The sequence below is a fragment of the Motacilla alba genome, chromosome 2, assembly GCF_015832195.1.
Source record: "Motacilla alba alba isolate MOTALB_02 chromosome 2, Motacilla_alba_V1.0_pri, whole genome shotgun sequence".
Taxonomy (NCBI): Eukaryota; Metazoa; Chordata; class Aves; order Passeriformes; family Motacillidae; genus Motacilla; species Motacilla alba.
In genome coordinates this window covers 279,256-305,357 of record NC_052017.1, presented here as the reverse complement: position 1 = coordinate 305,357, position 26,102 = coordinate 279,256, and the positions used below count along the sequence as shown (strand labels likewise).

The window sequence follows — 26,102 nt, the reverse complement described above, 5'->3', positions numbered from 1 at the left end:
GCACAGGCCTGGAGTTTTGGGCTCTGTTGCTGGGAGTCAAGAGGGGATGGGCTCCAGTTCCTTTTGCAGAACAGCTCCTCACAGTACTGGGGCACCAAAAGCCCCCACAAGGGCTGCCCAGCCCGGGCATCGCTGCCCAGGGCAGGGGGGAGTCCCCATCTCCGAGCCACACGGATGTGGTACTTGGGGACATGGTCACTGGTGGCCTTAGCAGTGCTGGGGACATGTGGGCTCAGGGGCTAGGTGACCCAGCATTGCTATGACATCTTCATCCACATGTGCAGTCCCTTCATGCAAGCACCCTTCCTCCTCCTCTGCCTAGGTCCTGCTGAGGAAATGGGTTGTGCAGGATGCACTTCCATCATCTGATTTTTTGCTCTCCTCACTGTCAATCTGAAAGCCTTCACCTGTACCCCCATCTCCTGACCTCCTGTAGGTCCTGCTTCCAGCAGGAATGCTTGGGGTGTGGTGAGGCTGGAGCAGCAGAGAGGGCACTGACTGCAAGAATGCCTTGGGGAGGGAGCCTCTGCACCCAGCTTCTGCCCCCCGCTGTTGCTATCTCTGGCTGGACTCGGAGGCCTTTCCAAACCAGTCCTCCCTGTATGAATATCACCTCCACTGAGGTCTCCGAGGCTTTCCCAACCCAAACAATCCTGCAATTCTAAACGATTCTGTGATGCTAGAGTGCTACCCCAGAGGCTCTGGAGCTGCCGCAGGTGCCTCCATCCCGGCAGCCCGCGGGACGCTGCCAGCGCAGGCGGCAGACCCCTGTCCCCCGGTGCGAGGGACAGCAGGGGTGCCCCCGGCCCTCACCTGTACTTTCTGTTGGCCTCGTCGGCGGTCAGGGCGTGCTCGAACATGAGCACGCGGTAGCGCGGGTCCAGGCGGGGGCCGCTGTACTCGCGGAACTCCAGCTCCACGGCCGCGTCCAGCAGCGACAGGTAGCGGCGCACGATCAGCGCGTAGGGGCTGCCTGCGGGGCAGGGCGCGTGGAGCCGCCGCCACCGGCACCCCCGGCCCCGCGGGGACCCCCCGCCCCGGCCGGCGGCACCCCGGCAACGGCCCCACGTACTCATGACGTTGGTGATGAAGCCCGGGGAGAAGACCTGGTGCAGGACGGTCTGCGGGAAGTGGCTGAGCTGGAACATGGACATGAGGATGTTGACGGTGGCCAGCGGGGAGCTGCCGGCCTTCTGCTCCAGGATGGCCTCCAGCTTGGGGAAGAGCTCGCCGTGGTTGGAGGGGCGGTAGTTCATCCGGCTGAAGGGGAACACCAACTTCTGGATCACCTGCGGCGAGAGAGGCGCGTGGGGCCGGGCTGCGACGAGGGACAGCTCAGGGCCACCTGCCCGGTGCCATGAAAAGATCAGAACCCGCCAGGACTGGGACACGGCCCCTGGAATGCCCCTGCATGATGGAGAAGGGCCTGGCTCCTCTCCAGGTGTGCCCGCAGCTGGAGGCGAGCGCTCACCTTGCTGTCCAGCTGCTCGCCGCGCTTCAGCAGGAAGTTGGCGATGGTGTCGAGCAGCCGCGGCTCACGCAGCCGGTGCCGCGCCACGTACTTGGCGATGAGGGCCATGGTGTAGGGGGTGAGGTTCTCTGCCTTCCGGGGCAGCCACTCTGCCGAGCCAACACAGCGGGGACGCCGTCACAGGGGCCAGCTCTGTCCCCAGCCCGGGTCCTCTGCAGCCGCCACAGCCCGGGCAGGTGGGAGGACAGGACCGGACAGGAGGGCCAGTCCCAAAAACCTCAAAAGCCAGGCAGCTCCTAAAAACCCTCAGGTACGGCTCAGGTGAGAGGCTGAGACAGATTCCTGTCATGCACAGCCAGAAGGCACGGATGGGGCACAGCTGGAATGTGCACAGGTGGGTCCTTCTGCAAAACCCCACCACAACTGCACTGTGCCCAGCCCGCAGGCATTGCGGGAAAGCAGCCCCTGCAGGAATGGGGGGCTCCTGGGGCCCCCCAGGCCCTAGAGGAATGGGGAGCTCCCCGCCTGTCAAAGGGCTGGGCTGTCACTGACAAGGGTGGCCACGACACAGGGCTCCTTCTGCTACACTTCTGGGGCTCAGCAGGGCCCCAGCGGAGGCTGCACCACCCAAACACGTCCAGAGCCAGGGAAGCGTCTGCGAGGCTGCCCCCCACCCGGCCAGAGGCCCCCATGTCCCCCGCCTGACCAGAGCCCTGCACCCCCAATGTGGGTGGCAACGCTGGACCCCCCCCGGCACCCCTCACCTGCCATGCTGCGAATGAAGCGCTCCTGCCGGTTCTCGTAGAAGAGCTGGGAGCTGAAGATGGCCTCCAGGGCCTTGTTGTTGGCCTCCTGGGCACACAGGGCCAGCATCTCGTCCAGCAGCGCCAGCTCGTGCTCCCTCATGGCGCTCACCTGGCCCAGCGTGTGCCGCACCAGGCGCAGGATCTTGCGGTTGTTGATGAGCTGCTGGTCGGAGGCCGCGTGGCCCTGCAGCGCCTGCGCCCGCAGCCGGTAGTAGGAGAGCAGCAGGAAGAGGGTCTGGGGGTGCCGCTCCTTCTCCAGGTGCCGCTCCAGGCTGCTGAGGCACGACTCGACCAGCGGGTGGGGGCTGGAGGGGTGCAGCCGCATCACGCTGCTGAACACCATCGACACGTCCTTCTGGTTGAAGCGGCCCAGGCGGCTGCGGGACTCGTCCTCCAGCACCCGCACCAGCGGCGACTCCCCGGGCAGCCCTGCGGGGGGACGGGCACGGGCACGGCTCAGCCCCCGGCGCAGCCGGCCCAGAGCTCGGGCAGGAGGCCGCTGCCGCGACGGGAGGGACGTGCTGGGGCAGTGGGCAAACCCAGGAGGGGAAGGGAGGGGAGGGCAAAGCACGGGCAGCACGTCAGAGCATCCGCAGCACGGGAAACACTGCGTGGAGCTGTGGGGTCAGCCCCACCCGTCCCACTGGAACGGGAGCGCTGCGGCAGCTCACCCGCAGGAGCAAGGTTCATTTCCTGAGTCTCAAACATCTCAAAGACAGTTCATAGGATCCCAAAATCTCAGACTGTTCGGGGTTGGAAGGAACCTTAAATCCCATCCAGTTCCACCCCGCAGCCATGGGCAGGGACACTTCCACTAGACTAGGTTGCTCCAACCTGGCTTGGAGCACTTCCAGGGGCTCTGGGCACTCAAAAACTCACCTCAAAAAGTTCATAAAAAAAAGTTGTGGTTGGAAAACAACTGCGACATCCCATGTGACCAAACTAAACCCTGTTTGTTCCAGCAGGGACTAATCCTTTGGCTTTTTTGACCTTCTCCTGTTTCCCAGCTCAGCTTTAGCCTGCACGACCTGGCTCCCAGGGAAACACTTCCCTGCAGCTCAGGACGTGTTATCCAGGCCTGGGTACGGGCTCAGCGCCTCGGCTGTCAGGAGGGATCTCCTCAGCAGAGGCAAAGAGCGCTGGGGGGCCTGGAGTTCCCCATCACCGCAGGCTTTGGGCGGGCACAGGCCGCGGGGCCAGTCACTGCGGGTTATTGTTAATCACAGCTCAGCTGGGGGAACGTGCGGAATTGCTCTGAGCAGCCGCTTTGTTCCGCCAAAAGGCCTCAAAAGAAAGCTGGAGTTTGTGTTAATGAGGGACAAGGGGGCAGAACAAGGTGGGGGGCACAGCAGGGCCGTGGGGGGCCCAGCACGGGAAGCCTGGCGAGGGCAGCAGCGCCGGCAGCTCCGGCTCAGTGTCAACAAACACGCGGCGCCGCCGGCCCGGGGACGGCACGGCGGGCAGCAGCGGCCCCCCCGCCCCGCACGGCTCGGGTTACTGCATCAACCGTGGCCGGGAGGCTCCACCGAGCCCCGGCCCGGGAAGGAAGGCTGCGGGGAACAACAGGAACAAGAACAGGATGGGGGAGCCACGGGCAGGAGGGCAGGCACCCGCCAGATCGTGGAGTCCTGGAGTTGTTTGGGTTGGAAGGGACCTTAAAGATCGTCCAGTTAGAGCGTCCTGCCGTGGCCACGGACACCTTCCACTAGAGCAGGTTGCTCCCAGCCCCGTCCAACCTGGCCTTGAACACTTCTAGGGATGGGGCAGCCACTGCTTCTCTGAGCAACTTGTGCCAGGGCCTACCCACCCTACCAGGGAAGAATTCCTTCCCAATATCGCACCTAACCCTGCCCTCTGGCTGTGGGAAGCCATTCCCCCTTGTCCTGTCCCGCCAGGCCCTTGTCCAAAGTCCCTCTCCAGCTCTTGGAGCGTCTCTGTGGCCTCCTCTGGGCTCGCTCCATCTTTCTGCTGCTGGGCTTCTGGAAGCAGCACTGCAGGTAGGGCCTCACCTGAGTGAGACAGAGGGGAAGATTCCTCCTCCGGCCCTGCTGTCCACTCCTCTTGGGATGTGGATCCCACGCCCTTCCTCGCAGCAGAGAACTTGCAGGGTCAGCCCAGCCCACAGGCAGAGGAGCCTCTGGGATGCAGCCTTCCCCGGGACACAGTCCCTGAGGATGAGGCCTCCCCAGCTCAGCAGCACCCCAAGGAAGCTGCGCAGGAACCCAAGTGCCTCAAACCCTCTCTGGCACACAGCAACACCCGGTGACACGGGGCTCGGGCCCTCCGAGCGTGCAGCCAAACCCACGGTGTCCCCGCTTGCTGCTCTGGTGTTTGCCGGTTTTCAGGGCTTGGAACTCAAGCTGGAGCTAGACACGGCCCCGGAGCTGCTGATACACACCCCGCCAAGCAGGGCTGCCCAGCGGTCAGCTAGGGACACTCAGCCCTCCTGCCCCGGAGGAGCAGAGCAGCCCTGCCGAGCTGAGCCCCCCGTCCCCTGCCCAGAGCCCCCTCGGGTCACAGCTCCTGTGCCACAAACCCAGCACCGCCAGGAGCCCGGCCCTGGGCAGCGCCGTGCTCCCCACCCCGTGCGGGACCCGGGGCTCACCCAGCGCGGCCGCCGCGTACAGGCAGTTGACGATGCTGAAGTTGTCGAACTTGGCGCAGCCGCTGACGATGGCCTGGCAGAGCACGTGGAACTCGGGCTGCTCCAGCACCTGCCCCGCGGGCCCGCGGCCGTCCCCGGCGCCCGCGGGCGGCCCCGGCTGCTGCTGCAGGAGCTGCCCCAGCTTGTGAAGCGCGATGGGGTAGTGACTGGCCGACACCTTGCCCGGGTTCTGCGTGACCCAGCGCAGCACCTCGCCCACGCTGCGCGAGCGCTCGATCAGCCGCTTCATGGTGAAGAAGGTGTCGTAGCTCATCTTCTCGTGGATGAAGTTCCAGCTCTTCCTCTTGCCGTGGGCCCGGCCCCGGCCGCCGTCCGGGTGCACGGCGGGCAGCAGCCCATGGCCGTAGGGGTCCAGGGGCAGCAGCAGCCGCGGCCTGGCCTTGCCGGCGCAGCAGCAGGCGGGGAACATCGCGGCACCGCGGCGCTCACGGGCAGCCGGGCCCCGCGGGCCCGCCCGGGTCAGAGCGCGGAGCCATGGGCACAGCAGCGGGCACAGCATGGCGGGGGCGGCGCGGCGCGGGGGGCTCCGCGGCTCCGGAGGACCCTGCGGGACAGAGCGGCGGGGCCGTGACGGGGGCACGGGCGGGACGGCCGCGGGCGCGCCCCCCAGCCGCCGGGATCCCCGCCCCCACAACTCCCCGACCCCGGGCCCGCCGCCCCGTCCGGGCCCGCGTCCCGCCCGGCCCCGTGCTGCCGGGACCTCCCGCCCGCCCGGCGTCCCCCGCCCCACAGCGCCCGCCCCTCTCCCGGGCATACCCCGACCTCCACCGGCACCGGGCCCGCCCTGGCCCCCCCGGCGGGATTCCCTGTGCCCCCCATCCGGCCCGGCCGTACATGGCGCTGGCGGCCGCTCGCTCCCGCCGCCGCCGCCGCCGCTCAGCGCCGCCGGGACACGGACCCGGCCCGGGAGCGCAGCCCCGCCGCCATCTTCCCGCGGCCCCGCCCCACGCGCGGCACTTCCGGGGCGGGGCCGGCGCGCGCCTCATGCAAATCAGCGCCGCGCCTCCGCCAATGAGCGAGAGCTCCGCTGAGAGCGGGGCGGTGCCTCCGGCGCAGGCGCGCTACGGCCCTGCGGAGCGCGTGGCGGGAGGAGCCGGGTCCCGCCCCCCGGAGCCCCGCCCCCCCGGAGCCCCGCCCCCAGCCCGGTCCCGCGGCGCAGCAGAGCCGGGACGGCACGGCCGGACACCGGACACAGTCTATCCGCTTTAATCGCAACGGCGGGGGGCTGGCACCCCCAGCACAGCATCGGAACCCCGGGACAGCGGGGACTGCGGCCACGCCCGGCACCGGCACCGCTGCGGGGCACAAATCCTCAGGAGCGCGTCCCGCCGGCACCCCAGGGCTCACATCCCTCCCCAGGCAGCGGGACCCTGGGAGCAGCCCCGGGAGGGCCCAGGCCGTATTCCCAGCAGGAGAAGCTCCGCAGGCACGGACACCCACTCGCGCAGGATGGCTCCCGAGGAGGAGCTTCTGCAGGCGGAGCGGCTGGGGGGACGCTCCATGCAGGGACAGGGGGCGGCGGGACCCCCCCGAGGTAGCTGAGCCCCAGTCCCGCACAGCCCCTGTGTGCACACAGGGCGTGCGTGGGCACCTGGGCCTGCGGGGGACACAGTCCGGGCCCAGCCCCCCTCCAGGTGCAGCGGGCAGCGCCCCCGATATGCTGGGCGGGCTGAACGCAGAGCCCTCCGGGGCCCCGGCGGGCTGGGCAGGCTCCGGGGGTCCCGGCTGCGGCTCCGGGCGCCCCGTGTCCCAGCGCTGCTCCGGGCCGCGCTATCTGCGGTACATGGCGAAGGCCACGAAGGTGACGAGCAGGGTGAGGCCGGCCAGGCAGGTGGTGGCGGTGGCGGTGAAGACGTGTCGGTGCTGCAGCTGCAGGTACCAGAGCAGGGCCAGCAGCAGCACGAAGAGCGGCAGCGCCAGGCTGCCCACGCCCAGCGCGGCGGGCGCGGGGCTGCGGGGACCGGGGCTGCCGGGGGCCGCGGGGGGCCGCGCTGGGCGGGGACAGGTGGCAGTGCAGGACGCTCAGGTGGCCCAGGTGCAGCCCCGCCAGGCTCTGGGCATCGTCACGCAGCAGCTGCCCCTGGTAGATCAAGCGCACCTGCTGCTCCTGCCCCGGGAAGTAGGTCCTGCAGGAGACAGGGACAGCGTCACACGGCAGACAGGACAGGCCCCTCTGAGCCACCTCCCGTGCCCACCCCGACCTCTCACCCTCCTGCACAGCCGAGCCTGTGTGTGCCCATCAGCCGCCCCAAGTGTCACCTGCCAGCTCAGTTTGTTCATGCACATCCTCCGGGTGCACCCTGACCCCCCACCCTGCCCTGCCCACCCGACCCCGCACACTTGTGCTGCCGCAGCTGTCACCTGCCGGACAGTCCCTCTGTCCCTCTGCCAACGCGCCCACCGTGCCGCTCCCGCCCTGCCCACAGACCCGAGCGTGCGTGCGCCCACCAGCCTCCCCAGGGGTCCCCTGCCAGCCCGGGCTGTCCCCGGCCCCGCCAGGCACAGGCACAGCTGCCCGGGCACGGGCCGCTCGCCCCGGGACAGCGCCGTCCCCTGCCGGCTGCAGCGGGGGCCCCGAGCCGGGACCAGCCGGCCCTGCCCCGCGCCCTCACCTCTTGAGCGCACCGACCGTGTCCCCGGGGCGCACCCGCGCCAGGCGCTCCGTGTCGTTCAGGAACTTGAGCCGCAGCAGCAGCGTGGGCTCGGCGGGGCCCTCGGCGGCGGCCGCGGGCGGGTTCCGGTGCCGCGGCCCCTCCGCCTCATCCGGGGCGGCCGCTCCCTCGGCCGGGGCCGGGGCCGGGGCCGGGCTGGGGGTCGAGGCCTTGCGCTCGGCGGGGGCCGTGCTCGGGGCCGCCTCGGCGGGCGGCGCCGCGGGCTCGGGGGCGCGCGTGGAGGCCCAGGCGAGCCCCAGCACGGCGGCCGCCAGCAGCAGCGCGAACAGCACCGTCACCTCGTCGCCGACGCCCTCGATGAGCGCCATGGCGGCGGGCAGCACCGGCAGCGCACCGGCAGAGGGCAGCGGGCGGGCGCGGCCTCAGCCCGCGGGGCCGCGGGGAACCGGGGCCGGGGCCACGGCCGCACCGGGCCGGGCTCGGGCCGCCATCGCGCCGCTTCCGGCCGGGCGCGGGGGGCGATGGGACGCGTAGTCCTGGCCGGGGGAGCCACAGCGGGGCGTGCTCGCCGCGCGGAGAACGCCGGGAGTTGTAGTCCCGGCCCGGGCCAGGCGCTCCCGGTGCGATCCCGGTTACTCCCGGTGCACCCGCACTCCCAGTGTGATCCCGGTTACTCCCAGTGCACCCCCACTCCCGCTGTGATCCCGGTTATTCGCAATATGATCCTGGTTATTCCCAGTGCAATCCCGGTTACTCCCGCTGCGATCCCGGTTACTCCCGCTGTATCCCGGTTACTCCCAGACTCTCCGGTGCTGTTCCAGCGCCCTGCAGTATGCTCCCCGACAGCTCCAGCGCGGTCAGGTGTGCCCAGCACGGGCCCGGCTGCTCCGAGTGCGATCCCGGCTGCTGCCAGGATGGATCCAGCTGCTCCTAGCGTAATTCTGGCTAACCCAGTCAACCCCAGCACCATTCGTGCCCCGTGTGGTTCCAGTCGCTACCAGTCACCCCCAGTATGGCTCCAGTTGCTCCCAGGTGCTCCAGATGCTGCCAGGTTGGAATTCCTGTGGCGGTGTCACCGGGGACATGGGCAGTGGTGGCCGTGGCCATGCTGAGGGTGGGGGGCTCGGGCACCTCGAGAGTTTTCTGCTCTCAGTGATTCTGGAGCTGTGACTCCCCAGGAGTGCCCAAAGCCACCTGCAGGCTCTGATTAAAATCTTACATTCGGTGAAAAATCCTTATTTCAGGTTAAAAATTGTTAATTTTTTTGTGAAAATGTCGTAATTTTAGGCCAGAAATTGTTCATTTTAGGTGAAAGATTCTTAATTTTAAGTGAAAAGCCCTTAGTTTTACATCAAAAGTTCTTACTTTTGGGTGAAGAGGTCCAACCATGGAAATACAGCAGCAGGGATGGGGGAGATGGGAACAAACTGACTCTCCACAAAGCACAATTGTGGGTGGGGGCAAATCCTGGGCAGCACTGTCCGCTGTCCCCAGGGTGTCCCCTCCACGGGTCCCTCGCTGCCGTGGCACTGACATGTCCTGGGATCACACCGGGAGGATTTTCTCCTCCACATTATTTTCCTGGGAAAAAAAATCATTATGAAATCAGGATAAAGCAGGAGGCATCAGCGTGCCAGGCAGCCCCTTCCTGCTGAGGGCTCGGGGGCTGGGGCCCTCCCAGGAGGGAGTTCAGGATTTCTGTGCTGGGGTCCTGGGTGGAGCTGCCTCGGGGGGAAGGAGGGGCTGCAGGTGAGGGATCCGTGCCCCAGGTAAAGCCAAGCCTGTCTGAGCCGGAGCTGCCGAGGAGCCCAGCCCTTCCCGGGGCTGTCAGAGCTCAGAGCAGGGGATGTGGCACAGCAGCAGATTTAAACCATGGCTGATCCGTGCAGGCACAGGACTGGGATTTATCCCTTCCCGACGCTGGAATGAGCCTGAATCCACTGCTGGAGGGGCTGTGTCTGCTCAGATTTGGGGGTTTATCCAGCGCTTCATCCCCTCCCTGATAAATCCGCTGTCTGCTTGTCGCTGCGGATTTGTCTGGCTCCAGCTCAGAGTGAGACTCTCCCCTCCTCCCAGCCTCGACTGAGGAGCTGTTCACGCTCCCCTGAAAGTGCTTCCCCGGTGTCCCCCAGTCACCCTGCGTCTCCAGGAGGAAGCAGCCCGTGCTCCTCAGCTCTGCTGCTGAGCGGCCGGGCAGCGCCGGTGCTGCCCTGCCCAGGGCTGCTCTGCCTGCCTTGGGCTTCCCAACGCCCTCCTGAGACACGGCTGACCTGAGCCAGGGCCAGTCCTGGAGCGGGGAGCGCCCTGCCCTGCCCTGCCCTGCCCGGCTCTGCAGGCACACTGGGGCTGTGCCAGGGTCAGCAGGGTGGGCACCCCGGCAGTGACACCCAAAGGTGCCGCAGCGCCCTCCTGCAGCTCTGCCCTCCCGGGGCACAGGGGAGCCCGGCAGTGCCCGGCCCTGGGCTGGGAAGGGGCTGGAGAGTTCCTGAGGGAGCTGGGAAGGGGCTCAGCTGGAGCAAAGGAGGCTCAGGGGGCCCTTGTGGCTCTGCAGAGCTCCTGCCAGGAGGGGACAGCCAGGGGGGTCAGGCTCTGCTCCAGGAACAGGGACAGGAGCAGAGGGAACGGCCTCAGGCTGGGCCAGGGCAGCTCAGGGTGGGTATTGGGGACAATATTTTCGTGAAAAGGGCTGCCTCATTGTGTTTCTGCCAGGGTTCATGGTCCCCTCCGTCTGGTTCCTCTTTACTCGCCATTTCACCTTTCCCCAGTGCTTCTCCCCCACGGCGGGGCTGAGCCCCTCCTGTCCCACAGGCTGGGATTGCTGTGGGATTGCTGGCGCTGAGCTCTGCTCAGGCCCTCCACAGAGCCCCGGGCGTTTATCCACCTTGTTCCATTTCCAGCCTCTTTTCCCAGAGCTCACAGGTTCTGACAGCGCAGCTGCTCCGGGGTTGTGACCAGAGAGGGGTGGCAGAGGGACTCTGCCCAGTGGGGCGCCGGGGACACTGGGACACCACCCCAGACATGCACGGCCACCCTGGTGTCCCTGTTTGTGTGGAGGCAGCGCTGATGGCACCCACCCGCCCCTCCCAGAAGAGGATCCCGGGCCCTTCAATGTGCAGGCGGGCTCCGGGAGTGGCACAGGTCCCTGCTGTGGCCGCAAGGGGCCGATGGCATGGTGGTGGGTGACACCAAGGGACACAGACAGCCTGTGAACGGGGGTCACTCCACGAGGCCAGCAGCCGTGCTGTGTCCTTGGCCCAGCGAGGGGACGTGACCTGTGGCTGGGAGGTGACAGCCGGCTGCTCTGGGCTCCCCGGCGCTGCCAGGGCCTGGGGCAGGGCACAGTGGGCTGGCTGAGCAGAGCAGGGGATTTCGGTTTGCCCCTTGCCAGCCTCGTGCTGCGGCTCGGGGTGGGATCAACGCTGCAGCCGGCACCTCCGTGCTCCAGTGAGATTAGAGAGCTGCAGCTCTTCCAGGGAGAGCTGCTGGCTGATCCCAGCCCAGGGAACTGTCGTGGAGGGTGACATCAAACACCTCTGTGCCCCGAAGCAGCGCTGCCACGCAGCCAAGCACGGCTGCCTTTGGGAGCAGGAGCCACAGCCCCGAGGGGTGCACAGCACAGGCGGCCCCAGCCTCCCGGAGACAGAGGGAGTCTCCTGCTCCCCTCGGGCTGGGGAAGAGGAGCGGGGTCCCCAGCAGGGTCCCCAGCTGTGCTCTCAGCTCTCCCAACAGAGGTGTCCCCACAGAAAGCAAGCCCCAGTTTTTATTGCAGGAGTGATCAAACACTCAGCGTCCCAGGGCCCTGAGAAGCCACAAAGGCCTGGAGAGCCCCCGGGACCCCCCTCTCTGCCCATTTTGCTCTGACACTGACTGAGGCAGCTCTGGGCCTTGGCCTCCCCTCAGCTCTGTTCTGGGGGTGCTGCTCCCAGCCCCACATCCTGGGTGAACGCTGGGATTCTGCTGTGGGGACCCTCCTGCTGCCCCACATGGCCCTGGCACTGCTCGGTGTCACGGAATGGTTTGGGTGGAAGGGCCCTTCACACCCATCCTGTTCCACCCCACTGCCACGGGCACCGCAGGTACCAGGGGGCTGGTCTGGGGGTGGCAGCAGCGGCAGGAAAAGGAGGGGGAGGAAGAGGAGGAGGAGGAGGAGGTAGTGGAGGAGGTGGCAGCTCCTCTTGGCAGCGGCGCCGCTTTGAGGCACTCACGAACTGCAGCATCAGATGGAAGGGCTGCAGATGGAGCAGAGAAAGTTCAGGATCTGAGGGTGAAATCCATCCTGAAAAGCAGTTTACATCTTCAAGTGGCCTGTGTCTGCAGAAGGCAGGTGGTCGGCCATCCCTGAGGGAATGTTTGCTCCTGAAAGCCCTGGCTTGTCCCCACCCGCTCCTGCCTTTTCAGCACATTGAACTTCTCTCCTGGGTTTTCCCATCCCTTTGCTAAGCCCCAGCTCCATCTGTTTGCTCTGCTCCCTCTGCGGCTCTCCAGGCTCCGGGGGTCCTGCTCACCGGGGCTGGCAGGGACAGGGTCCCTCTGTGCCAGCTGGGGCCGGGCCGTGCTCCATCCCATGTCTGCCCTGTGCCCTGCTGGGTCCCGGGGGCTGCGGGACCCTGGGGTCTGTGCTGGGGGCACTGGTGGCCCAAGGGGACCCGAGCTGACAGCTCAGGGCAGCCTGGAAACACCGCGGGGGGGACGAGCAGCCGGGGCTGCAGGGCAGGGTGGGCATCACATCCCCGGGGCAGGGTGGGAATTGCACCCCCAGGGCAGGGTGGGCATCGCTCATCCCCGGGGCAGGGTGGGCATCACATCCCCGGGGCAGGGTGGGCATCACATCCCCAGGGAGGATGGGCATTGCTCATCCCCAGGGCAGGGTGGGAATTGCACACCCCCAGGGCAGGGTGGGCATCGCTCATCCCCGGGGCAGGGTGGGCATCACACCCCCAGGGCAGGGTGGGAATTGCTCATCCCCAGGGCAGGGTGGGAATTGCTCATCCCCACCAGGGGAGGAGGAAGAAGAGCAAGGTAAGAGGGAGGAGGAGCAGGAGGCAAAGGAGGAGCGGGCAGGGGATGTGGGGATGGTCAGAGCTCACCTGTCAGGGGAAAGCCACCTCGGCTGATCCAGGCTGCTGCTTCAGCCAGGGGAGGGTGAGGGAGGGATGGGGGATGATGTCCCCTCCCTCACCCGGGATAAATCCTGGAATCCCTGACTGAGAGGGTGACGTGGTGGAGGCGGCTGCACGTGGGGCGCCTGGACATTCAAAGGTGCTGGAAAGGACACAATTTATAAATGTTTCTGTGATAATTGACTGGGGGCAGCGTTTAGTGGGATACTGGGGAGAAATTCTTCCCTGTCAGGGTGGTGAGCCCTGGCACAAGCTGCCCAGAGAAGCTGCCCTGTTCCTGGAAGAATTCAAGGCTGGGTTGGAGGGGGTGTGGGGCAGCCTGGTGTGGTAGAAGGTGTGCCTGTCTGCAGCAGGGGGTGGAACTGGATGGGCTTTAAGGTCCCTTCCCACCCAAACGATCTTGGGATGATGATGATAATGATGACAATGCTGCTGCTGATGGCAAAACATGGAGAAAAAGGCCATGAGCAAGGACCAAGAGACCCAAACAAAAAACAGGCTGGAGAAAGGCCATTGCACAGCCAGGCACTGTTGTGTTGGGGCGGTGGCATGGCCTTGCACAGCCCATGTGGATGTAATCCCCTCAGACTCATCAGGGAAGCTCCTGCTGAGCAGAGCTGAGACTGACAGCTCTTTCAAAGACCTTTGGGAGCTTCGGGGAGCACGCAGGAGGGTGTGTAGGTGAGGGGAGCATGCAGGGTGAGGGGAGCCCGGTGCTGGAACAGATACAGATTTTCTAAATGCTTTCAAAAAACCCTCACAAAAGTTGTTTTCTAATAAACCCCTTCTCGTGGCAGCGGCAGTTGGGACGCACTCAAGGAATCCCGGAAGGGCACAGGAGGGAGGGGGAGAGGGCAGGGAGGTGCTTCTCCCACCCACACACCCAGCACCCACTGCCAGTCACAGAGGATTCCAGAGCCGGGAGGCATTTAGAATCTTCCCAGGGATCTCTCCTCCTCCTTTTCCTCCTTGCTGTCCTCTTCCTCCTCCTCCAACCCTTCCCACCATCACCCGGAGAAGGCAGAGGGTGGGAACCAGCCCCCAGCTGTCCCCTGAGCCCCCCTGGCACCGGGCTTTGCTGCACACCATGACTCTGGTCCCAGTGGGACTGAGGGAGAAATCCATTGCAATCCCGGTTCTCTCAGCTGCTCACCTTTCTGTTCCTTCTCCTCTCCCAAATTCCACTTTTTTATTTAATCTGCCAGGGCCCATGATCCTGGGGGTTTTTTTAAGTTTCTCAGCCATTTGGAAGATTTCAGCTAGTCCCCAGTGATGCCCCAGCGAGCTCCACTGGCTCCCATGGTGCTGCCAGCCCTGTGCCCATCCAGAGCCTTGCTGTGCCCCAGGTCACCCCATGCAAGCTGAGCTAGCGATGGGCACAGCGGTGTAACCAGTCCCTGCCCCACAGGCATCCCCTGAGATGGCCGGGCTGCCACCGAGCTGGTCCCCGGGGTAGCTCCATCTTCGTGCCAGCCCTGCGGCCTGGAGCAGCCCGTGCTGAGCGCAGAGCAGGGGGACAGCACTCGGCCTGCGGGCAGGGGGTGACAGGGAGGAGACCCCACCGCAGCAGGGCAGCAGCCGGCGGGCACCGCTCCCTGGGACCGGTCATGTTCCCCGGCTCCGCCAATGACCTCGGGGTGATTAACGACGGAATTACCCCTGGAAGGCAGGCGGAGGCAGGGCTGGCACAGGGGGTGTCCAGGGCGGCCCGGGGGGAGCGTGGGCACGGGCAGCCGCACAAGAGCGGCGTCCGGGCTGGGCTGCAGAGGGACGGCAGCCGACACCCGGAGCGGGCGGGGGCCGGGCAGGGGGCAGGTGCCCTCCACCGTGTGCCGGGCAGGGGCAGGTTCCCACCACCGTGTGCCGGGCAGGGGCAGGTTCCCACCACCGCGTGCCGGGCGGGCAGGGGCCGCGGCGGAGCGGGCAGGACGGGCAGCGGCAGCGCTCCGCTCCCGGTGCCAGCTCCCCCCGCTCTCGGTCCCGGTGCCAGCTCCCCCTCCGGCTGGCAGTGCCCCCTGTGCTCGGTGCCGGTTCGGCTCCCCGCTCTGCCCACCCCGCTCCCCCTCCGGCTGGCAGTGCCCCCGGTGCCCGGCGCCGGCTCGGCTCCCCGCTCTGCGCTCGCCGCTCCCCGCCCGCCGGGGGCCGGTCCCGCTGACGCGGGCGGGGCGGGGCGGGGCGGAGCGGGCGGGGGCGGCGGCGGAGCCCGGGGGACCCGCGGACGGACGCGGCTGCGGCCATGCAGCGGCTGCCCGGAGCGCCGCGCCGCTGACCGGCCCTGCCGCCGCCGCGATGAACTTCCCGGGCGGCGCCGGGCAGAGCCCCGGGCAGCAGCAGAGCCTGGCGGCGCCGGGCGGGCCGGTGCCGGTGCCCGTGCCCGGGCCCTCGGGGCCGCAGCCCGGCGGGCCGCCCCCGCCGCAGTTCGGGCTCTCCAACTCGGCCGCGATCCGCGCCGAAATCGGGCGCTTCGAGTCCGTGCACCCCAATATCTACGCGATCTACGACCTCATCGAGCGCGTGGAGGACCTGGCGCTGCAGAGCCAGATCCGCGAGCACGTCATCTCCATCGAGGGTGAGCACCGGCCGCGGGGCACCGAGCGGCTCGCCGGCCGCGGGGCACCGAGCCGGCCCGCCCGCGCCGCCGCCTTTGTCCCCGCCGCCGCCGCACCTGCGCCCGCTGCCGCCCGCGGGGCCCGGCGGAGCCGGCCCGGCCCTGCCCGCGGCACCGGCAGCGCGCCGGGCCCTGCAGCGGCGGGCCGGGGGCGCGGGGGCCGGGCGCGGCCTGCGCGGGGCCGGGGCTCGCGGGCGCTGCGCCCCCGCCGCCGGCAGCGGGGCCGGCACCGCGGGGCTGCGGCGGCCGGGCGGGAGCGAGCGAGCGAGAGAAGGGGACGCGCTCGCAGCCGCCCCCGCCCCGGCCCCGCTCCGGCCCCGCAGCCATGGTGGTCGCGGCCGGGCCTGCGCAGGGCCGGGGACGCCGCCCGCGGCCTCTGCCGGGAGCGGCGGGCGGGGGCGGGCGCTGGTCCGGCAGCGGGCGGGGGGGCTGCGCTCCGCGTCGGCGGGGAACGGGATCCGCCGGAGCCCGTTAACATTAGAAATGCAGAACACTGCAGCCCGGGAGCCGGCAGCGAGGGGAGGGATGGAGCCGAGCAACTGCAGAGCAGCTGAGGAAATGCAATGGAACCGGGGGACTGGGATGGAGCCGGGGGGCTGCGATGGAGCCGGGGGGCTGCGATGGAGCCGAGAGGCTGCGATGGAATTGAGGGATTGGGATGGAGCCAGGGGGCTGGGATGAAGCCGAAGGGCTGCGATGGAGCCGGGGGACTGGGATGGAGCCGGGGGACCATCTTGGGTGAGGGTCTGCGGTGCAGCCGACGGGCTGAGATGAAGGGGGGCTGGGATGGAGCTGCAGGCCAGCATGGGCGAGTGGCTGCGGTGGAGCTGAGGGCAGGGGAAGGTTGATGGTGCTGTGCTGAGGCCCACTGTGGGCCGGCAGGCTGCTGCAGCCCCCCAGCCCGAGGGTCCCTCTGCCCCCCGGGTTTCTGCAGCTGGCCCACGGCAGGGAAGGCGGCAGGGCCGCGGGTGCCTTTGGTCTGTGCGAGGAGCCCTGGTCCAGCTCGGTGCTGCCGTTTCCCTGCCCTGGGTTTTGTTGTCCCAGCTTGGTGGCAGTGTGCTCAGCTCCGTTCCTGCTGCCTCATGCCAGGAATGTCACTGCAGGGGCACACGAGGTGCTTTTGGGGAGCGGTAGCCGCGCTATAGGGGTGCTGGCCACCGTGGTGATGCTGCCTGTGAGCAGCAGCCTGGGTGCTTCTCGAGGCCTGCGTCCCACTGTGGTCCTTTTGGGCACAGTTTCTGTGGAAAGGAGGGGTTTCTGTGGAAAGGAGGAAAGGAAGATGGCCTGTAAGAGTCAAGCCTGTAACAATAAAGGTTGCATGGGCTGAAGGAATGTAAATCCCAGAATTTGTTTTATGGGCCTTGTGGTGCAAGGACAAAGGACACTCAGTGGGGTTAAGGCAGGGAGGATGTAAAACCCTGGGCTGCTGCTGGAGGGGCCTTTCCTCGTCTGTGGAGGTCTTCAGCCGCAGAAAGCTGTTGGGTTGATGGAATTGGAGAAGAGGAAAGGGCCTCAGGCTGGATGGAGCTGGGAGGGAGCGCGGGGCTGGCACAGGCCATGGCAGTGGCTCAGTCCCGTACATTGGGGTCCCACCAGTCCGACTGGGGGAGTCACCGTGGGCTGGTGGGGGAGGACTGTGCTGTGCCCATTCCCATGGGGCTCCTGCCTCTGGTTTGTGCCTCTGGTGACAGCTGTGGCGGGAGTCCCGAGGTCACTGGTGACATGATCTTATGTGAGAGGTTCCTGCGCTGGGGGACAGAGGAGCTGCCAGCTGGGACACGGCGGGGCTGTGCCTGAGATGCTCCCAGGGCCACCTCTGCCAGCTGGGCAGAGCCATCCTGGCACCGTGTCCCTGCGCCTGTCCCTGTGCAGGGACACGCCGGTGCTGGGTGTGTGTCCCTGTCCCCCTGCAGGGACACGCGGGTGCTGGTGTGTGTCCCGTCCCTGTCCCCCAGCCCCGGGAGCGGGCGCTGGGCATGGTGGTGGGAGGCACACGTCTCTTAGCAACTCCTGTGCTGCATGGTTCCTCGGGTGCTGGGAAGGTGTGAACGCACACACCGGCCTCCTGCGTGCTGCCGAGGTGCTCGGGGCTTCCCAAAGCGCCCTGTGTCCCCCAGAGAGAGGGCTGAGGGGTGCCCTGCTCACCTGTGTCCACAGGGCTCACCTGTGTCCCCAGGGCTGGCATGGATGGTGCCAGAGGCTGCATGTCCTCGGGGGGCTTTGCCTGCTCAAGCCACAGCCCCGTCCTTGTCTCTTCTGAACCTTCCCTGTGGATTTGGAGCAGGAATCCCATAGATTTCCTTGTCTGGGCTGCATCCCCTTCATACCTGCCCAGCACTGGGATGAGTCCTGATCCTGGTGAAATGTGTGCTGTGTTTACACAGTTACCTGTGACACATTACCAGGTGTGTGAGTGAATTAACAGGGGTTAATTAACGTTACCATGTGTCTGAGTGAATTAACAGGGGTTAATTAACGGCTGGAAGAGCCTTGCTGGAGATGTTATCATTCCGTCTTGGTCTGGAAGGGAATTTCCTTTTAAACTGCAGGTTTGGGGCTTGGTACAGAAATGTCTGAAAGAGGATTTTGTATGTTGATATTCCTGATCTGAAGACAGACTCGGTGACTGGAACAATGGTTCGTGGTCTGAAAATCCATGACGGAAGTTGCCAGTGAAACCCCAAATTCAATTTCCTAAAACTTGAGCACTGGGTCTTGCAAGACTTGCTCATGTCCTTCTGCCAGAGTCCTTTCCTGTAGGGAATTTGTTCATTTTTGAAGGGGAAGGGTCGAAGGCAGTGCTGTGCTGCAGCGGGGCAGGGGTCCAAGCTGCCCACCCTCTGCCGGGGCTGCCGGTGTCCCTGCAGGGGTGTCACCCAAGGGTGCCAGCAGTGGAGTCGGGGCACTGGCAGAGCTGTGCAGAACCAGGGGCGAGGGTCTGTGACAGTGTGGCTCTGCCAAGGAGGGGGTGGAGTGGGTGCTGGGGGGCTGCTGCAGCCAGAGCCCTGCCAGCCCCCAGGCCTGGGGAACGAGCCTTTCTTGAGAAGCTTGCAGCCCGCGACGGGTGACAGCCAGCTGCGCCTGCTCGCGGGTCGGCATCCGTGGTGCCACTGTGGGAAGAAAGGGAAATCTGCTCTGCTTTGGTCTCCTCCTTGAGCTGGAGCTGTTTGGGGGCTGAGGGGCACTGGGGCTGGGGGAGAGGGCAGGCTGGGCTGGTTGCCAGGATCAGCTGCATCACAGGCGGGACCTGGAGGTTTTTGGTAGTTTCTAACCACCAAATTTGGACAGATTTTCAGGGGGCTTGCAAAAAGCGGTTCCCTCATCCCAGGCTGCTTTCCTTGCCAAATTGTGGAGACTGCTGCAAGCTGCTGAGTTCTATAAAAGATTTCGTATCTGCATAAAGCAAAGCGATACCAACCTGGGGCTGGTGCAGCCCTGCTCACTGTAATGAGGCTCCAACGTGGTGACTCTGGGACAGGCTGCAGACAGAACCGTGTTAATAGAGTTTGTAATTAGGGCAGTAATTGCACAGTGCTTAATTTCTTTCCTAGAAGTGACCTTTGAGCAGTGACCAGAACGTGGGTTTGAGGAGGACCAGCGATGTCTCTGGTGCAGGGGTTACCTGAGGGAATGCAGGACAGGCTGTGAGCAGCGTGGGGCTGCAGGAGCAGCACGGGTCCACAGACAGCTGGGAGAGACAGCAGCAGCAGGATGGAATGGTGAAAGAAGATCATGATGTGGGACTGAAGAGATGGTTACACAGAGGCTTCCTGCGTGTGTAAAGTGGTGAAGGCAGGAGGGAGAGGTAGAAGGGAGATAAGAAGTAGGTGAGATTCCCTCAACAGAGCTTTTGCCAGATGATGAGAATTTTCTCCTGATGTTTGCGCACATGCCTTGCAGCCCGCCTAAAGCTCAGCTCTCTGGGTAAGCTTGGAGAAGGTTTGAGCCATGGTGAGGATTTGGTGTCCAGGGAGCAGCACCAGGAATCTCTCTGTAGTCAGCTTTACCTGGAGCACATGTTTTTTCCCTTCATTGTCCTTCCTCACCTCTCCCACCTGCCTCTAAACCCGTGTGGGCTCCTCTCTGCAGTTTAAGGAGCAGGGTTGGTTTGGGAAAGCTCTCCTCTACAGTTTCCAGCTGTTGCTGCTCTGGCAGAGGCTTGGGATGAGAGAAGCCCTGCAGAATGTCTGTGGTGGCTGGGAGCAGCCTGGGTGTCCTGAGCTCCTCATCTGCTCTGCGGGGCAGGGGCTCCCCCGGTGCTGGCTCTGCCTCACCCCAGGGCTGGGCTGTTGGCTGGTGTGAGGCCGGCACCGAGCTTTGGGTCACTTGGTGTAAATAGCCCATCCCAGGATTTTGGCCTTAAAAGCAAGGCCTCTGGCTGAGGCCTGTTGGAGGTACAGACCTGGGCCCTGCCTCAGGAGTTTACTCCATCACGACCTGTCTTGCTGTCAGTAAGTGCTGCAACTTTCCCAGCTGGCATCTCCAACATGCTGGCTATTTTCTGCATTTCTCTCTGAGAAAGACATCTGCTTTGATACTGGGCATTTTCCTGTTTAAACCACCTGTACCAGTTACTGAGGCCACTTTGCTGTATCTCTTTCCCATGAATTAAATTGGCTGTACTTCATCATTCTGTTCAGTTCCAGCACAAGTCTTCCAGCTCCATGCTCCCTCCTTTCCCAACATCTTTTGAAACTGGCTCCTGATGTGCTGCTCCACAAGGCAAACTGAGGCAGGAGCTGCCACTGATGCAGGATCTCCTGGAGGAAGATGAGGACCCTCCTTGCTGGGGGAGCCCCACACTGCCAGGCTGCACTCAGGGCTCACCATGTCTTCGCTCTGCTGAATCAGCCTCGAGTAAATTACACCCTTTGGGAAGGAGAGCGTTCTGCTTAGCCAGCTTTTTCCTGCTAATTCCGTGACCTCTGCAGAAAAGTGCCCTGTTTATGTATGCCTGCGAGTTCCCCAGGGCTGGGAAACCACAGGCCATGGTGCTGGGGTGCCGTAGGGGAGCTGCAAACTCCAAAGCCATCGGCACATCCGTGCTCCAGGGCCGGAGCTGGGCATTCTGGGCGGCTGTGTGGCTCGTGCTGCATTACCCTGCGTTCAGGTGATGACCACTCTGACCCTGGGGTCTCCAGATTTGCTGCAAGTTAAGTGCAAAGGTGGTTGAAAGAGCACAAAATGAGAGGTTGGGCTAATCACAGAACCAGAGAATGGTTTGGGTTACAGACCATCTTGTTCCACCCCTGCCATGGGCAGGGACACTTCTGCTAGACCAGGTTGCCCCAAGCTCCATCCAGTCTGGCCATGAACACTTCCAGGGATGGGGCAGCCACAGCTTCTCTGGGCAGCTTGTGCCAGGGCTTCCTCACAAGGAAAAATGCCTTCCCAGTATCCCACCTAACCCTGCCTTCTTGTCTGTGAGAAGCCGTTCCCCCTTGTCCTGGCACTCCAGTCCCTTGTCCCGAGTCCCTCTGCAGTTCTTCTGGAGCCTCTTTAGGCCCTGGAAGGAGCTCTAAGGTCTCCCTGGAGCCTTCTCTTCTCCAGGTGAACATCCCAGGTGAAGATCCCAGCCTGGCCCTAGAGCAGAGGGGCTCCAGCTCTCGGAGCAGCTCCTGTGCTGACCCTGCACTCTAAGTTTGGGAGAGGGGTGCTGTGGTCTCAGGGCCAACTCCCACGAGAGGCTCATAGGGCCCTGGGAGAGGTTTCCTGGCTGCCTTGCCTTCCTGCTGGCAGGGGAGAGCCCTGCTCCTCCAGCACTGCGTGTGTCCTGGCCTGGCTGAGGTCAGCAGGGCTGGCCCTGCTCAGCATCTCATGGTGCCAGTGCCTGGCATGAGCAGCACGAGCAAAAGGATCTGCCTGGAAAGAGTCCTGGAGCAGATTCTGATGCACTGGGAGACGTTGCACTGGGAGACGTGCTGGAGCAGCACCCACCCAGGAGTGATGGGCAGGAGCCAAAGGACAGCTGAAGGAGCCTTTAGCACGCTGGAACAAACACGTCCCCTGTTTTTACTGAGTTTTGTGTTGTGGCCCAAGTCATCTGGAGGCATCTTTGCCAGGTGCAGCTCTCGCCTTTCTGAGCTTACAGATGGAGAATCTGGTCTTGGGGAGGAATCAGAAAAGGCCATTCCTTGGTGGCCTGATCGTAGGAGTTGAGAGAGAAGGTGAAACTGTAGCAGGAAGGCTGGAGGATGGTCCTGCTGGCTGGGAGCTGAGCAGGATGGAGTTGCAGGTGCTGTGCTGGTGCTCTGGGGGCACGAACTCAGTACTGTGGCTAAAGAGGAAAGTTGGGATGTGACGGGGAAGAACAGGATTTGGAGGTGGGGGTCAGGAGTGAACTGGGAGTCTCTGTGGCCGCAGTTTCAGTTCCCTTGATCCAGTGCAAGCATGGTTGCTACGGGCAGGGACAGTGCAGCTCTTCCCACTTGGCAGCTGCACCTACCCCTCCCTGTCATCAGGAGCTGCTCTGGCAGGAGCCAGGCGAGTGCTGGCTTTGGTTCAGTCAGCTCTCAGCTGCTGGTGGTGTGACCGTGGGTGGCGAGGAGGGGGCACGCGTGCTCGGGTCTGGGGGAGGCAGCAGAGGCCTGGCCTGCGCTGCCCTGAGCTGTGTGACAGCTGGTGGCAAAGCTCCCTGTGCCTGTCTGACGGTGACAGCAGCGCCTGGGAGGAGCTGGGAGGCTCTGCCTGTCCGGGAACACGCGCTGGGTGTTTGGGCAGGCGTTGGCCGGTCTCCCTGTGCTCGCTGTGGGTCGGGGTGTTGTCAGTGCTTGGTGGCTCTGCCTTCCCATCACAGCTGTTGTCGGGAGTCCTAACGTAACTCTTGTCTCCACATCAACCCCCGATTTCTCAGGCGTTTCACGGCTTGGTGCGCAGAGCCTTTTCCAGTTTAGGGGTGCTCTTTGCCGGCCGCTGCTCCAAGCAGCGATGTCCTGCTGACCCGGGCCTCTGTCAGAGCAGGCCAGCAGTGCCCCTGTCCTCAGGGCTGCCTCTGCCTTGGCTGTGGGGTGAGCCCTCTGCCTTGGCTGTGGGGTGAGCCCTCTGTGCTCCTGCTCTGCTTGAGCCGCAGCTGCCAGGCCCTGCCTGGGAGTAGCCGGCGGGAGCAGTGCGAGTGGGGCCAGCGTTGTGCAGTTGACTGTGAATCATTCATCTGCTGGCTTTCAGGAGCTTTCCCAAAGCTCCTGACAGAGCATCACCACTTTCTGCATAGACCCCTTCCAGTGCTGGGCACTGCTGGGCTCTCACCTCCTGAGGAGGCGCACACGCCTCGTCCCACTGAGATGGGAACGTGAGGCATGGCTGCATCCAGGCTGGTTGTTCTGAGCTGGTGATGGAACTTGCCTAATTTGTGTGGCCAAATTAGATCTAAATGATGTCCAGTCTGGTCCCAGACTGTGTTTCCAGCTGGGCTGGCTGACATGGGATGGTCCTGTGCTGGGGAATACCGGGTGTTCTGGTGCCTGGGGCAGTGGGGTACAGCCTTGGGGCTGAAATCCCCTCATAGCTGGCGTGGATGTGGGGGGAGTGGGCGCAGCCACATGGTCTGGAGGAGCAGCTGTGGGCTGAAGGGCTGGCACAGAAGCCTGGCTGCTGGGAATTGGGGGATGCAAGAGCTGCCCCAGCCTGTGATCAGAGCTCTGGAACTTGATGGGCATCTCGGCAGTGCCATGATACTCTTATTGCATCCCTCTCTCTCAGGAGGAGGCCTTCTCTCCTTGTGATCCCACCTTCCTGCTTTGGCATCGGGTTATTTTCTAAAATTGTTCTCCAAGACTTGCTGCAAGTTGTTATCTCGCCGTGCAGCAGCTGCAGGGCTTGGGAATCCATGTCTGCTGTGTTCCTGCCAGCAGTGCCCTTCGTGGAAGAGACAGCTGTCCTCTCACTCCTGCTGCCTCCCGCAGCCCTGGGCAGCACTGGGAGCACGGATCCCGTGGGTGCCTATTCAGGTGGATTTCCTGAACTGATGTAGTGAGTGCAAGAAGTCTCCTGGGCAGGAAAGGTAAAAATGAAGGTAATTTTAGCTGCTTCCTGACTGGAAGGAGGTTTGTGTGATTAAGACCTGTTGCATGCCCCTGCTCACCTCTCCTGCCTCGGTGACTTTCAGACCTGCTGTCCAATTACAGCCAAACCCTGCTGCTTCTGAATTCCCACAAATCCTAGGAAGCAGAGCACCCCAGCTCGTGGCATGCGGAGGGAGAGGGCAGTTTGCATCTGTCCAGCGTGTCTGGCTGCATCTCCACTCGGTAAGCCCTGGCTGAGTCACTGGGGAATTCCTGCCCGGGGTCATGTGTGAGATCTGGTTCTGGCCATGTGATCCATGTGATGAAATCCTCTCCAGCCTCGGGGCTCTGTGCCACACTCCCAGCTGCTGCGTGTGGAATCCCGGGTGCTGCTGGGCTCCAGGGTGGGAGCCGTTGGCTCCGGGTGCGTGTGGCCAGCGTGGCTGCTGGCCCTGGCCCCGCGGTGGGCTCGGTGCTCGCTGGCTGCTGCTCTGCTTTCGGCAGCTTTGGGTGTTTACCCCAGCAGTGACCCCTGTGCTAGGGAAAAGGGGTCTGGCCTTCCCGTGGAACAAAGGACTTGAGTGACAAGACAAGGGGGAATGCGGCTCCCCGTGCACAGAGAGCAGGGTTAGATGGGATATTGGGCAGAAATTTTACCCCGTGAGAGTGGTGAGGCCCTGGCACAGGCTGCTTAAAACAGGTACGACTGCCCCATCGCTGGCAGTGCCCAAGGCCAGGTTGGATGGGGCTTGGAGCAGCCTGGGGCAGGGGAAGGTGTCCCTGCCATGGCAAGGGGTGGCACTGGATGGGCTTTGAGGTCCTGTTGCACTCAAACCGTTCGGTGTTTCTGTGACCGGGCTCTGGCTCTGCTGTCTGTCCCCCGTGCCCAGAGGCTGGAGCAGGGCTGGAGCAGCACCCACCTGTGCAGGATGCCCCTCGGGCAGTGGGTGGGCAAGGCCAGTGCTGCTCCTGGTGGCAGGTGGGTGCTGCAGGGCTGATGGCACCGTGGCCCTTCTGCTCGGGGGCTGTTCAGAGGGAGAAGCTGCTCCTGCTCCTGGTTTTTCACTGCAGTCACCCTTGGAGCCTCACCTGGTCCAGTCCTGTGTATGGGAGCACAGGACAGGGCCAACTTTGCCGTGGAGGGCTTGGAGCTGATTTCAAAGTGAGAGGCAGGTGCTGATGAGCACGTGGGGGGCTGTGTCAGGACATGGACCTCCAGGTCATCCACCTCAGCTGGAGTCATCTGGGTGCTCCTGGTGGGCACAGAGCTCGGGGGGCTTCGAGGAGCTCTTTAAAAGAGGAGCATAAAGCTGTTTCAGGTGGCTTACATAGAGCTTTTCCAACACGAAGCACTAACAGGAGGAAGCAGGGAGGTGTTTGCTGCAATTCAGCATCTGGGAAGCGGAGCTTCTGCCAGGGTTTGGGAGGGAGACAGGGGAGGAAGGATGGTTGTTATGGAATGAGGCGTTTGGGAGGGGGAAGGCATGCAGCTCACGGTTGACGTGACAGAAGAGGAGGGCCCGGAGGGGGATTCAGAGGGAGCGTTCGCCTGCTGAGGAGAGAGGGTAGGGAAATAATTCCAGCAGCAGCAGTGTTGTGGCTGAATAGGGATGAGGCAGGGTTTTATGGGTTATAGGCACTTTTTGGGAAAGGAAGCAGTAGTGGTCAGTGCAGAGTGGACCCTGTGGGCCTTTGGCTGTGTGGCCCGGGGACAAGGAGGTTGTGTGATGAGAAGTGAGGAGAGGGGAAGGAGAATCCGTGAACTCTTACTGTCTGAGTCATGCCCTCAAGTCCCAGACAGGGTCTGAGTGACTGACGTCCCTAGTCCCTGTGCAGCAAGGGCTTGGGGGAGGTGGGACAAAGCTGGGATTAGCAGCAGCTCTCTTTAATCATGTGGACTTTGGGCTTGTGGGTGCACACTTGAAATGCTGGAAGGGAAAAGAAGCTGAGACTTCATTTTGGACAGGAGACAGTCCAGGAATAGAAAAGCAGAACTATGAATCATCACACAGAGCTGAGGGATGGCGTTAAATTAAAGGCTGGCTGGAGGAAGCGTGGAAGGAGAAGGGAAGGTGCTATGGGCAGAACCATGTGAGACACCCAAAAAACAGCATCACTGGAGGTGGAGAGTGAGGATGGTCTGTCTGAGGCTGGGGAAAGAAGCTGTAGAGAACCAGGAGGAGAACAAAGAGGATAAAAGTATTGCTGGGATCAGTGAGGACAAGGTGTTGTGGACAGTTTGGTTCCTGAGAGAGGAGCCTCAGGGTCCAGAAGAGCCCAGAATCTGCGGTGAGGCAGGAACGACCTTGTGCAGTCCCCTGGTGAGACAGAAAAGGGCAGTGGGAGATCCTGAGGTGGGGATGTCTTTCCTCCAGGGAAATGAAGGTGTGTCAGTGACATCAGATGCCTTCCCAGGAGACTGGGAGAATTCAGAGAGAGGTGGGTTTGGTGGATGGACTGTTGGGTGGGTGAGGAGCTGCACAGATGGCCATGTCCAGAGGGTTATGGTCAGGGGCCAGATGGAAACCAGCAGTGAGCACCGTCCACCCCAGGTCCCTCCTGGCACCAGTAGTGGTTAATGTCTTTATTAATGGCACAGACAGTGGCACCGAGTGCACCCTCCGTGTGCTCACAGGTGACACCAAGCCGAGGGGTGCGGGTGAGAGGCTGCAGGACAGGGATGGCATCCAGAGGAACACTGACAGAGGAGTGAGCCCATGGGATCCTCATAAAGTGCAGCAAGGCCAGGTGCATGGTCCTGCACCTGGTTCTGGCCAATTAGCTGTACGTACAGGCTGAGGCACCTTCCACTGTCCCAGT

At 64.0% G+C, this 26,102-nt stretch overlaps 3 protein-coding genes across 5 annotated transcripts in view; 1 reads left to right on the top strand and 2 right to left on the bottom strand.

The window, feature by feature from the left end:
• Window positions 1–39: 39 nt before the first annotated feature.
• Window positions 40–5,884, bottom strand: FASTK (Fas activated serine/threonine kinase). Of its 2 annotated transcripts, none has more exons than XM_038129453.1 (6): window positions 5,699–5,834; window positions 4,883–5,486; window positions 2,236–2,706; window positions 1,472–1,620; window positions 1,073–1,289; window positions 40–973 (listed from the first exon to the last, which is right to left on the bottom strand). In XM_038129453.1, exons 1-6 carry the CDS (start codon window positions 5,759–5,761, stop codon window positions 810–812), a joined length of 1,668 nt encoding a protein of 555 aa, XP_037985381.1. In that variant the 5' UTR covers window positions 5,762–5,834; the 3' UTR covers window positions 40–809. The 2 variants fall into 2 exon arrangements, with proteins under 2 accessions (XP_037985381.1, XP_037985382.1); XM_038129454.1 differs by having other exon boundaries at window positions 42–973; window positions 5,777–5,884.
• A 694-nt stretch (window positions 5,885–6,578) lies between these two features.
• Window positions 6,579–8,051, bottom strand: TMUB1 (transmembrane and ubiquitin like domain containing 1). Its single transcript, XM_038129455.1, is given in 3 exon segments — window positions 6,579–6,925; window positions 6,927–7,068; window positions 7,555–8,051. Coding segments are annotated over 3 exon segments (723 nt in total). The 5' UTR covers window positions 7,923–8,051; the 3' UTR covers window positions 6,579–6,712.
• Window positions 8,052–14,847: 6,796 nt separating this feature from the next.
• Window positions 14,848–26,102, top strand: part of AGAP3 (ArfGAP with GTPase domain, ankyrin repeat and PH domain 3) — a 104,054-nt gene continuing 92,799 nt past the window's right edge. For both annotated transcript variants that reach the window (XM_038126994.1, XM_038126997.1), the window contains exon 1: window positions 14,848–15,243. In XM_038126994.1, coding sequence (XP_037982922.1) covers window positions 14,964–15,243 — 280 coding nt within the window. In that variant the 5' untranslated portion in view covers window positions 14,848–14,963. The remainder of the gene's footprint in view (window positions 15,244–26,102) is intronic.